Source organism: Phodopus roborovskii, unplaced genomic scaffold (assembly GCF_943737965.1).
Source record: "Phodopus roborovskii unplaced genomic scaffold, PHOROB, whole genome shotgun sequence".
Lineage (NCBI taxonomy): Eukaryota > Metazoa > Chordata > Mammalia > Rodentia > Cricetidae > Phodopus > Phodopus roborovskii.
This window is the reverse complement of record NW_026126636.1, coordinates 15,597,137-15,609,606: the sequence shown is the minus strand read 5'-3', so window position 1 is coordinate 15,609,606 and position 12,470 is coordinate 15,597,137. Positions and strand designations below refer to the sequence as shown.

Below are 12,470 nucleotides of genomic sequence, written 5' to 3'. Positions count from 1 at the left end.
ATACCAGCAAGACCTGATCATCCAAATGCAGGTGAAGCTGAAGAAAATGACTTTTAAAGCACTTTTTTGAAGATGATAGAGGCCTTTAAAAGGAAAATGAGAAACTCTCTTAAGGAAATGGAAAAAAAAGACAGACAAGCAAACTGGAGGAAATGGAGGAAAATACAAAAAAAAAAAAAAAAAAAAAAAAAAAAAAAACAAATCAGCAAATCTCTTAAAGAAACCTAGGGAAGCCAAGGAAAAAGCCTGTTGTGATGTGTTATTTATGACTTATTAAAGCTTCCCCGAGGATTCAGAAAGCAAAGTCAGCCACAAGCTATAGAGGTCAGGCAGTGGTGTCATACAAGGTTAATTCCTGGACTCAGGAAACAAAGTCAGCAGTATTTCTGAGTTCAAGGCCACCAGTCTAAAGAGTAACTAACATAGCTTACAACTTTAATCCCAGGAATCAGGAGACATTATTTTCTTTTTATTTAATATTTTTTAATTTTATATATTGATCCCAGTTTCCTCTTCCTCCCATCCTTCCGTGCCCCTCCCCTCTACCCCCATTCCCATCCCGTATCCACTCACCAGGAATGCTGAGACCATTCAGGAGGTATATTTAACACAGGAACAGAGTAAGTAAGAGGCATGCAGCCATGCTGAGGAGAGGTTACAGTTTGAGACTTGGTGACAGCGCATGAAAACAGGATGAGCCCCTTCAGCTTGAGGTAGAGGTAAGAAGCTATTGGCTGCTTTGCTTTCTGCTACTCAGCTTGAAGTTTGAATCCTAATATCAGTCTCTGGATCTTTTATAGTTCATGTTGCACAAATAGGTGAAGGAAATAATTCAAACAGTTTGAGATGAATACGCAAATAGAGGTAATAAAGAAAACACAAACTGAGTGAATTCTAGGAATGGAAAATCTGGGTTAAAAATCAGGTGTACGTCGTCTAAGCAACAGAATCCAGAGCTGTTCAGTTCGTGAGGGTGAATGTTTCAGCGGTTACAATTGGTAGTGAAGGCCTGGATGATTTCTGTAAAGTTATTGATTATGAGTTCACTCGGAAATAGTGAAGAAGGAAGGTGCTAACGGGGGAGAAAATTGAGAGTAAAGGGCGTGAGGTCGGATATATGTATCAGTGGGGAAAGGTGAAGGAGGGAGACAAAGAGGAGGAAGAAAGAGAAACACAATGAATGTATGTGCTCACGGCCGGGATTGACCGTGGACTGGCAAAACCAGCACTGCTCTCCCACCCTTCTCTTCCTACCCGAGCCACTGCGTGGAGGCGCTGAGAACTCCCAGGGAAGATTCTCCTTCCCGATTAGTCCTTCCAGAATAACACTTCCAGACCTCCCCCAACTGAATATCTTGTTTGGTTCCAGCTACAATTTACGTGACATAAATAATAATCATCACAGCGACACAGAGGAGAATAACACAGGAGAGGGAGACTGGTGAGGTTTAAAGAGAAGCCCAAACCTTTCCATCTCGTACAGATCCTGACCATTCGTGAGTTCAGTGATACCGACAATTAGAGAGTTTAGTGATTACAAAAAGAGAGGCATGTGGTGAGACCAAGACACTGACAGGACGCGTTTCTTTTAAAGCTGATATGGTAAAGCTCAGGGAAAGGAACTTGGTGCATCCCGCGGCAGGTGCGGGTGACATATGTGGGGAACTTACATGCCAGGCAGACAGAGCTCAAGTGAGAATTTTTATTAGAGAGGCAAAGGGTTGGAAGAAAGAGAAAATAGATAAAGAGGCAGCGAGGACAGAAGAGGGAGTCAAGAAAAGTCCTGCTAACCCCAGGGGAACTGTGGGAAAGAGAGAAGTGGGCAAAGAGAACATGAGTAGGCAGAGGCATTTCATTTAATGGGGCCCTTTGCATGTGGTCTGGCCAGGGTACTGCCTGAGTGCATTCTGCCAGGTTACAGAGGCTGGCTATCATAAATCATAAATCCATACAAAAGCACTGTGGTAACACACACACACACACACACACACACACACACACACACACACACACACACACTCTACTCTTTGTTCTCTGAGTGTTGATTTTGATCATAGACAGTAATGGCTATAAGCAGTTTCCAAGACTTCTCTTTGTACTGCAAGAAGTAAGTTGTGGGCATTAGAACAGACACTCTGAGGAACCAAAATTTAGGAACTATTGAAGATTCCACCATGGAACTCAGGGGTGGAAATTTAATAGTGCATGGATGCAAAAAACAAATATAGACAGAGCCATAATGGGAATCGGGAGAAACCTGGTGCCAGGGTGATTTCTAAGAATCCACAAGGGTGTCCCCAGGTAAGTCTCCTAGAAATAGTAGAGAGGATGCCTGAATTGGCCTCCCCCTATAGTCAGATGGGCAAAAACCACAACTATAATCATAGAGCCTTCAACCTGTAATTGATCGAACCAGATGCAGAGATCCACCACCTACCAGCAGGTTGAGCTCTGGGAATCCAATTGAAGAGAAGGAGGAAGGAATATATGAGCAAGGTAGGTCAACATCAAGATGGAGATATCTAAAGAAAGAGTCGAACTAACCTCATAGAAACTCATGAACTCTAGACTAATAGCTGATGAAGAAATCTGTTCAACTGTGTTCATAGCAGCATTGTTTGTAATAACTAGAACTTGGAAAAAACCTAGACGCCCCACAACTGAAGAATGGATAAAGAAGATATGGCACATTTACACAATGGAGTACAACTCAGTCAAACACACACACACACACACACACTCACACACTCACACACACACTCACACTCACAATGGAATCTTGAAATCCACAGGCAAATGGATGATACCATCCTGAGTGAGGTAACCCAGTCAGAAAAAAGAGGAGCATGGTATGTACTCAGTCACATACGGAATTTAGACATGAGCAGAGGAACACCAGCCTACAATTGACACCAAGAAGCTTGGAAACAAGGATGACACCAAGAGTGTCATACAAAGTCCCCCCACAGAAGGAAAAAGGGACAAGATCTCCTGAGCATATTGTGAGCAGAGGGGAGCATTGATGGAGAGGGAGTTAGGAGGAAGAGAAGGGGATGGGAGAGGAGTACATGGGTGACTAGGAAAATTGAGTCAGGGGACGAATAGAAGAGAGCAAGAAAAGAGATACTATAAGAGATGGAGCCATTATAGGTTGGAAGAGAAAACTGATGCTAGAGAAATGTCCTTAGACCTATAAGGATGACCTCAACTGACAATTTGAGCAAAAATGGAGAGGCTACCTTAAATGCCTTTCCTTGATAATGAGATTGATGACTACGTTATCTACCATCATAGATACTTCATCTAGTAAATTTAAGGTCAGTTTTGTTATATTTATATTTCTCCTCTTGCTTACTTATTGTGTTTATACAGCTCATTTAATATGTAGTATATAATTAAGTACAGAATATAGATTGTCATCTATAATTGTGAAAACTTATAATTAGGATAGTTTGATTTTCTAAATATATGCAGATGTATTTGAGATGGATAGTCTTCAAACCTATCAAAGACCTACAGAATATGACATTTAAAATGGTTTATGGTAACTCATGACATTGAGACACAACTGCTCCTGGAAACACCAATCAAATCAGAAAGGAAAATGGGCATTGAAGACTCAATATGGATTTGCTCTCAATATGGTGAGAATAGCTGTTTGGGCGAGAATCTGCTCTTGCCTGGACTGTTTGATTGTATGATATATAAGCTGAACATACAGGACCTAAAGGAAAGTGACTGCTGAAACAAGGTGGGTCAGTGCTGTAGGCTTCCTGCTTCATGGAAGTGTCTGTCAGACAGTCTGCAGGACACAGCAAAAAGTGACGGACAAACCGACAATACAGGTGGACAGTTTAGTTTCCTGTTTCGCTGAGAAGTCAGCCAGCCACACTTTGGCCTATGGGCTGAAAATAGATGCCCAGAGGAACTTTGATGACTGTGCAGACAGCAAGACGTCTCTGTCAATTCCAGAGTTTATATATTATCTTTCTGAGGTCTTTGATGGAATTGAAGACAGATTGTTTAATTTTTGTTTCCTTAGTTTTGATAAAAGGTAAGTTATATATACCCCTTTAGACTCACAAACATAGGATAGATGATAGAATATTTTCTCTAAATATTAATGTACTAGTTATTTGATAACTGTGTTTTAATATACAACTTTACTATCTTCTTTTTATTTAAAGAGAAAAGAGGAGAGGACGGGGGAATATATGTTTATCTTACTGGTAATGAATAAAACACTGTTTGGCCAATGAGGCAGGATAATAGGTGGGTCTAGGATACAAGGAGAATTTTGAGAAAGATGGGCAGAGTGAGCCTGCCACAGAGAGTCATGATGCTGCTGAAGGAGTAACAACCTGCAGGGGCATTATCAGGTAAGCCACAGCCTCGTGGCAATAGGTAGATTGATAGTAATGGGTTAATAATAAAGGCAGAGCTATCCAATAAAAAGCTCTAGTTATCAGCCAAGAGTTTTATACTAAATATCGGTCTTGTGTGTATATTTGGGGCTCTCAAGGGTGGTGAGACCGTCCTGGGACAAGGAACCCCACTGTACATAGAATTCATTATTAGACCAGTTGGTCTTGGAGATCTGCCTGTCTCTACCTCTAAGTGCTGTGATGGAAGGCACGCACCACCATGCCTGGCCTGTTTGTTTATTTAAAACCCTGTCACCTGTGTTTGTTCCATGGCCTCTTACTCCTAGGCCGTGCAGGTGAAGATGGCCTCATCTTCTTGATCCACCTGTCCTAGCCTTCAAAGTGCAAGGATTTCAGGTGTGAACCTTCACCCTGGCCTTTGGTGGTTAATGTGTGAAATGAATCTTACTCTGTAGCCCAGACTGGCATGAAGTTCACTAGGTATCCTAAGATGGCCTCAAAACAAAGGCAATTCTCCTGCCTCAGACTCACATGGGATGGAATTCTGGGTGTTTGCAACCATCCCTGAAATTTTTCTCATTTCATGGCTTTGATGAGCGATGTCTTTAAATTTAGTACTCATTGTAATGCCATTCCCTTCTTTATAATTTCTCATTTCACTTGATTATTGAGAAATGTGTTTTATTTCCAAGTATATGATGTTAGTTAAAATGCAACCCAGTTCCTTAAAGTTCACAGAATCCCTTTGGAGGTCTCCATTGGCCTCCAGGCAGAGGGTCATTTTTCTTGTTATTGGGAACAGGACCTGGTCGAGCAATGACCAGAGCAGCATATACAGTGGTCTCCTTTGGGGCTTCTCCAGCCTGGGAGGGAGGAGGCACAGGGGTTCCCTGTCTGAGTGACAGCTTGGCATAGACCACATCCTTGGACCCTTCGAATTCAGCAGCCTGGAGTGGGAGAGAATGAGAAGAAGCTAATCCTTATTTTGTGGGATGCTGTAGGCCCAGAGAGTACAGGACCAACCTCTGCCCTCTTCTGCTTGTTTGTCTTTAGGTTCTGGGTCTTTTCTTGACACAACTCAAGGCAGTACAGCTTCTGCCCTCCTGAGCCTGGAATCTTTCACTTGGACATATGTCTCTCCCTGGGGGTCATCTCCAGGTGGTCTCTGTTGCAGGCAATTAGTGAGAAACAGATAGTGTCACCCTGTTCCCCTGTGACTTTCCTCTCGACAGTTTTTCACAGCATGGCCAGAGTCTGGGGCTTCCTTTCTACAGTTCTGGCCACCTATCCTGACACTGTAACCTTGCTGTCGTGGATTAACACACAGAGTACATCTTCCTGAAAACACATTTCCAGGGTCTAAAGAGATGACTCTGTGGTTAAGAGCACTTACTGCAATTGCAGAGGACCCAGGTTTGGTTCCCAGAACCCACACAGCCACCTTCTTTCATCTGTAACTCTAGTTCCAGGGTGTCTGACATTCTCTTCAGGCCTCTGGGAGCATCATGCAGGCGTGTGGTGCAGAGACCACTTGCAGGCAACCCTCAAGCCCCCACATACAAAATAAAATACAGAACGAAACCACACATGTTTCAGCCCAAGATCCTTCAGTTGCTGCCTGCATTTGCTGGTCCCCTAGATGTTTCTGCGGGCTTCTGCATCTGGGCTGCCCCCTCAGATGACAACCAGACAGATGCCAAGGAGTCAGAAAGTGGACAGCAGCGATGAGACCCCAGATCCCAGGAAACCCAGGACAGAGTGAGGACGGCATACAGGAGGCAGGTCGATGCAGAAGGGAGTGGTCAGCTGTGGATGTTGAGGGCCAGGCAAGGGAGAACAAAGAAGGCCGCCTGGAGTAACCCCACCCTAGTTCTTAGAACAGCAAACACGGACAGGGACCTCACCGAACTGTGCACCTCAACACCATCCTGCGGTTTCATGTCCTCCACTGAAGCGTCTGTCAGCAGAAAAACAGAGTGTCCCCTGACCAGAGTCTAGCAATGTCTCAGACCGTTAGTTTCCTGCCTCGTCCAAGTGGGGACAGAGAAGCAGGGAGTGTGGTGATATCCATGTGTTCATAGTGTGAAGTTCAGACCCAAACAGCAAAGACCTCAGAACCCCTTCACCACCCCTGCAATGCAGAGACCTCAGGCTCCACCCCCAGGACCCCTTCACCCCTGCAGTGCAGAGACCTCAGGCTCCACCCCCAGGACCCCTTTACCCCTGCAGTGCAGAGACCTCAGGCTCCACCCCCAGGACCCCTTCACCACCCCTGCAGTGCAGAGACCTCAGGCTCCACCCCCAGGACCCCTTCACCACCCCTGCAATGCAGAGACCTCAGGCTCCACCCCCAGGACCCCTTCACCCCTGCAGTGCAGAGACCTCAGGCTCCGCCCCCAGGACCCCTTTATCTCACAAAGACTTTCTTCCTGGGTGGCAGCAGCTGGGTTGGATCTGGAAAGACAAGGAGACATCAGGGGGCAGTGAGTTGTGTCAGGAAGGTGGGGTCTAGGCCCCTGGTCTTGAGTTACCTCTTCTGGCGGCCTCTGTGTCTGATTACTGGCTCTATAGCTCCTGCAGGAAGTTGCAGTTCTGTCTCTTTCTGGGCTGCAAAAGAAAGGAGTCTCAGCTGGGGGCCCCCCAGGCATGTGCGGGGAAGGAGGGGAGGGAGGGACCTTTACAACAGGGATGAGTGAGCAGACATCCCAGGACATGGCCAAGCTCATAGAGGCACTGACATCGCACAGGTTCTGAGACCATGACTTTCTCATCTGAGATCTGCAAGTGCTTCTAGAACCCATCACCACCTGAGACCTCGGTCACCCACACCAGACTCACCATCCTTCCTGAACTTTCCCTGCTGCTTTCGTCGGAGGAGGAGGAAGATGAGGATGAAGAGGAACAGGAGGAAGGCCACAGAGACTCCGATCAGAGCCTTCAGGTACCTTTCCAGGCCTGAGGTACAGGGGACACCATGAGTAGGGACTCTTGACGCTTTCCTAAGCACCTACTGGGTGATGGACCCACGCTGGTCTTTGCACTCATCATCTCCATCCTCACAACCATGCAACATGGAGTTGTCTCTTTTTCTATCCCCACAGATGACCTGAGTGGAAGTGGCAGAGCTGGGAGTTGAACCCAGGGACTCTGACTTCCACCTCCTTTCTCTCCACCTGGGCTGAGCCTCATGAGCTGGAATGAGGCAGCAGGAATGCCCTGCCATGGTCCTGTGCCACACCCTTGTACACATCACTACCATGGTGGGACAGACCTGCCGAGGACTCAGGTTCTGAAGGCCTCCTCTGTTAGTAGGATCCATCCAAGGCCTGCACTGAAGAAATTGACACATGTGGGCTAGGCCTCTCCCCTTCATACTCAGAGAAACAGCTGCCAGCCCAGAATGGGAAGGATGTGTCCAAGTCAGCATATCCAGAAGCAGCTGTATCAAGCCCATAACTGGCTATGGTCCATGTGGGTACCACATCCAACAGGATGGTTACATAGCCTTCTGGGTTCTGGGTTACATAGCCTGACTCAATGCAGGTGAGAGGCATGTTCTCAGGACCTTAGAGGCTGATGGGGAGGTGAGAGTCTGGGATCCCTGCTCTCCACCACACCCACCTGCCCATCCTCCACACTGATCTAAAGGATGCCTCTCTGGACACCATCTTCTGTATGTATGTCCTGGGCTTCTGGGTTCTCTTTTGGGATCTCTGTTTGCCTCCCACTCTCACAAGCTAAGTGAGAGAGAACTGAGGGCACTGGTGGGCTCAAGTGAGGCAGCCTGGGCATGGACACCATTCCCTCCACTGAGGTGACTGATACTTAGCAGCTGTGTCAAGGGCCTTGAGTGTGGTGGGCAGGAGGCTCTAATATGTCCCAGCACACAGAACAAGCAGGGTGATGAGTAGACGCTAACCAGGGACCTAACTCTGCTGGACTCTGCTGTCTGTTACATCTGCCCAGTAACCTCCCCAAGACTCTCGTGCTCTCTACCCCAAACCTAGACTGCAATGGAGGATGGAGTGGGCATTACTTGAGGGACCCTGTTGGCATCCAGTTCTCTACTAGGGAAGTTGCCTTGTGACTAACCCTTCCTGTTGTCCTTTTAGACACACACCATCCATCCAAGGGCTCTTCTAGAGTTTGGAGTTCAAATTACCTGTAGAGTTCAGGGTCACCTCTCCTGAGACAGAGAGTTCCACAGGGGCACTGGCATGTGACAGCAGGTAGGGAGATGAATCTCGAGAACCATAGCACCTGTAGGTGCCTGAGAGGGCAGAGGTCACAGCACTCATGGAGAATTCAGCCTGGAACCCCCAATCTTGGGACTTTGATTTCATTCGCTGGGGTTGGTGTGCTGCTCCCTCCTTGGACAGAATGAAAGTGTCCACTTTGTTTGTTGACTGACACAGCAGGGTCACGTCCTCTCCAGACTGTACTGTGGAGTTTGGCCTCACTGAGAGGGAAGGAGTTGCAGGAATCTCTCCTAAATAGACAGAGACAATGAGAGGCTGCATTCAATGGTCTGAGATGAGACTTCACAGGGTTTTGACTCTGAGCACCTGGGACTCTTCTTGTCTCTGCCTTACCCTCTCTCCTGCTCCCCGTCTCTGCATCTGTTCTGTAATAAGTTCCCAGTACCTACCTCATCCCAGCCGTCAGCACTTACATCCCAAACGAGAGATTACGGTACCAGATTGATTCTATTTAGTTTCGCACCTGAGATCAATATATCCAGGGGATCACTGGAGGCTGACCACTCAGAGGAGAGGTTGTGTGCACCATAGCATCTGTACTGGCCACCGGTAGTTCTGCTCACAGAGCCCAGTGTGAAGTTTGCCACTGAGAGGCCAGCCTGGGTCCTCTGGCCATGATGCTGGGTGAAGTCTGTTCCCCCCACCTTGTACAGAGCAAATCTGTCATAGTTGATGTCAGAGCAACACTGCAGGGTGAGGCTCTTTCCAGGGTCCAGGATGTGGCCTTGCTGAGTCTGCAGGGAGGGCTTCTTCGACAGGCCTGGAGGGAAAGCAACAGGCTAGTGATTAAGAAGCTGGTTTTCTTCCCAAACACCTATCCTCTCCCATCATTCCCTGAATATGTGACATCCTCTCCCCAGGTGTCAGGCACTGGCTCGGAGTACAGGCTCTCCATTTAGTCATTCTCTACTTAAAACTCCCTAGAGGTGTCAAAAACACTTGGCCAATGATGTGGCTGACTCACCTGAGATGTGTATTTTCAGGGGGTCACTGGGTACTGACCACAACTGTGGGGTGTTCTTTAAGTAACCATAACATCGGAATGTTCCGCTGTGGACAGGGGTCACAGAGCCCACAGAGAATGTGGCTTGGTGGCCATTGCCTATATACTGTGAGTCCAGGGAGCTGGAGAATTTCTCATCTTCCTTGGTGAGAACGAACTTGTCATATCCATACAGTGAGACACACCGCAGAGTCATGTTCCCTCCTGAGGTCACCACAGGGCTGGGCAGTGCTGTCAGGAAGGGGTTATCATTGTACATTCCTAGGACAGAAGGAGCAGCCAGTTACATGGGATTGCACAGTCACAGTGCTGTGCAGGCCTAGGCTGGGAGAAGGGAATACATCTGAGAGCAGGGCCTGGGGCTGAGACTTCGACTGTCCCCTCACCTGTCACCACCAGTTCCAGGGTGTCACTGCGCTCTGACCAGCCAGCTGAGCTGTAACAGTAACAGCGATACTGTCCTGCATGTTGCTGTGCCACAGAAGGAATGGAGCGTGTGCACTTGTTCCCAAGCTCGTTTGTGGTCTGTGTACCCTCTTTATGCAGAAAACACATTTCTGCATCCAGGGTCCCCTGACAGGAGATGTTCATGGATCTTCCTGAGGCGATGACAGGGCCTGGCTCAGCCCTGAGGGTGGGTTTGTGGAGGGACCCTGCTGGGAAATAGAGAAGGAGGTGGGTCTGTGTCAAAGTGGCAAAGAATCAGTTACACTTGCAGACAGCACTTTTTCTGTTTAAACTATTTTTCTGTCAAACAAGGCACCCTGACCGCAGTCTCCAAACCTCCCCTCTCCCCCAGATGCACACTACTCCTGTTTCCTTTCAGAAAATAGTAGGGTTCCCAGTGATATTAATGGAACATGAGAAAACCAGATGCAATAAGTCTAAGCAAACAACCTCCTGTTAAGGCTGGAGCAGGGAACCCCAGTAGGAGGAAAAAAAATCCCCTATGCAGGCAAAAGAGTCAGAGACTCCCAGATTCCTACTGTGATGAATCTAACAAAAATCTCAATCTAAGGCATCGGTGGTGCATGCCTTTTAATCCTAGTACTCAGGAGGCAAATGCAGGCAGATATCTGTTTGTTCAAGGCCAGCCTGGTCTACTAAGCGATGTCCAGGACAGAGAGGGCTACATAGTAAATCTCTAAAAATAAAAATAAAAAAAGCCCAGGGTAAAGCAGCACAGTGTGTGTGTGTGCAGAGGGCTCAGGGAAGACCCATGCATGTGCCTTGGTTGCTGCTTCAGTCTCTGTGAGCCCTCTTGATCCCTGCCAGATTGATCCTGTGGGCCAAGTTCTCTTTGAGTCCTGAGTTCTCTGGCTTCTCCAGCCCTTCCCCTATCTCTTCTGTGCAGTGCTCCAAGCTGTGGTGGATATTATTTAAGCTGATCTAGAGTAATGGAGGGCTCAATGAAGACTCCTATCTGTCGTTGACCTCCTGGACTTTGCTGTCACTGTCTGCCTTGCATCCTGTATCTTGTGTCCCTCTGTCTCCTATGGTCTGTCAATGGGCTCAGATCAAGGCGCCGTCAGCATCTGTGTTATTTCAACATCATTTTGTGATTTTTTTTTTTGGCTCCTCACCATAGAACAGGAGCTCCAGGGGGTCACTAAGTTCTGACCACACCAGTGGGCTGTTGTTATTAAAGCTGTAGCATCTGAATGTCCACCTTTGGCTGGAGGTCACAGGACCCACAGGGAGACGAGCCTGGTACTGCCGAGTAGAGTGGTTATACTGTGAGTTCTGTGTCCAGGAGCGCTCCCGTGTTCCTTCCTTAGTCAGAATGAACTTGCAATATCGTTGACTTGAGACACACTGGAGGGTGACATTTCCTCCCTCAATCACTACAGGGCTGGGCAAGGCTGAGAGGGTGGGCTTACTGTAGGCCCCTAGGAGAGGAGGAGGAAGCAATTAAATCAGGCATCACTATCCTGTGTGGCTGTAGGTGGAGTCATCCATGTGTACAGACACACTTTCCTATAGTCAACCCAGACGTGTGGACTCTGAGTCCTCTCACCTGTCACCACCAGCGCCAGAGAGTCACTGTACTCTGACCATCCATCACTGGTCTGATAGCAACATTGGTATCTCCCTGCTTCTTCCTGGCCTATTTTTGGGATTGAGAATTTAGCCTTGTCTGTAGTATTCTGTGGAATGCCTTTGTGTGTTAAATATTTGTATCCATCTTTATACAGAAGGTACTCTTTGGCTCCTGTGGTTCCTTCACACAAGAAGGTCACTGTAGTCTGCTCAGTGACCACAGAGTCTGGCTGTATGCTGAGGATAGGTTTAGGGAGAGTTCCTGCAAGGAAAGATCAGCTAGGAATCAGGTCATCCATCCTCAGATTGCAGCCCCCGACCCCAACCCTCCTGCCATCCCCAGAGGCAGCAGCACACATGTGTGGTTTCCATCCTCACTGCCCAGAACGGCTCCAGGAATGATGACAAGTGATGTCAGGACATCTGCAGACCCTCACTCACCTGCCAGCACTGGTGTCCCAAGGCCCAGAGCCAGTCCTGGAAGAGAGATCCCTGTGAGAGGTTTGTCCCTGAAGCTTGTGAAGGTCCTGAACTCTGCAGAACCTCCTGAGACCCTGGGCTTTCCTGTTGGGTCAGTGGTAGGCTATGGGGGCAGTGTCATTCCCAGAACGCAGTATCACCACCCCATCCCACTTCTTACCCAGACAGAGCAGGGCTGTGAAGGTGAAGGTCATGGCATCTCCTCCTGGAGGCTGCAAGTGTGCTTGTGACTGCCTGGAGGAACCAGAGACAGAGTGTGTGGCCTCCGGAGGAAGCTGGCACAACTCATGTCATGGTTGTATT

General features: G+C 47.9%; 1 protein-coding gene across 2 annotated transcripts; it reads right to left on the bottom strand.

Annotated features, from left to right (window-relative positions):
- Nucleotides 1–5,049: 5,049 nt before the first annotated feature.
- LOC127238950 (leukocyte immunoglobulin-like receptor subfamily B member 3) lies at nucleotides 5,050–12,387 on the bottom strand. 2 transcript variants are annotated; one of them, XM_051207735.1, is made up of 13 exons: nucleotides 12,328–12,387; nucleotides 12,129–12,164; nucleotides 11,665–11,949; nucleotides 11,231–11,536; nucleotides 10,034–10,300; nucleotides 9,609–9,908; nucleotides 9,108–9,404; nucleotides 8,548–8,874; nucleotides 7,224–7,340; nucleotides 6,917–6,992; nucleotides 6,802–6,839; nucleotides 6,290–6,342; nucleotides 5,050–5,332 (listed from the first exon to the last, which is right to left on the bottom strand). In XM_051207735.1, exons 1-13 carry the CDS (start codon nucleotides 12,359–12,361, stop codon nucleotides 5,111–5,113), a joined length of 2,358 nt encoding a protein of 785 aa, XP_051063692.1. In that variant the 5' UTR covers nucleotides 12,362–12,387; the 3' UTR covers nucleotides 5,050–5,110. The 2 variants fall into 2 exon arrangements, with proteins under 2 accessions (XP_051063692.1, XP_051063693.1); XM_051207736.1 differs by having other exon boundaries at nucleotides 5,269–5,332; nucleotides 6,917–6,987.
- Nucleotides 12,388–12,470: the final 83 nt, after the last annotated feature.

Bases quoted from the DNA above. Each gene is read 5' to 3' on its own strand.
- LOC127238950 (XM_051207735.1), bottom strand. From the start codon at position 12,361: ATGACCTTCACCTTCACAGCCCTGCTCTGTCTGG. The intron at 9,909-10,033 runs GTGAGGGGACAG...CTTCTGTCCTAG, and splicing joins CCTGGAACTGGTGGTGACAG to GAATGTACAATGATAACCCC. The intron at 6,993-7,223 runs GTGAGTCTGGTG...TTTCTTTTGCAG, and splicing joins GGGAAAGTTCAGGAAGGATG to CCCAGAAAGAGACAGAACTG.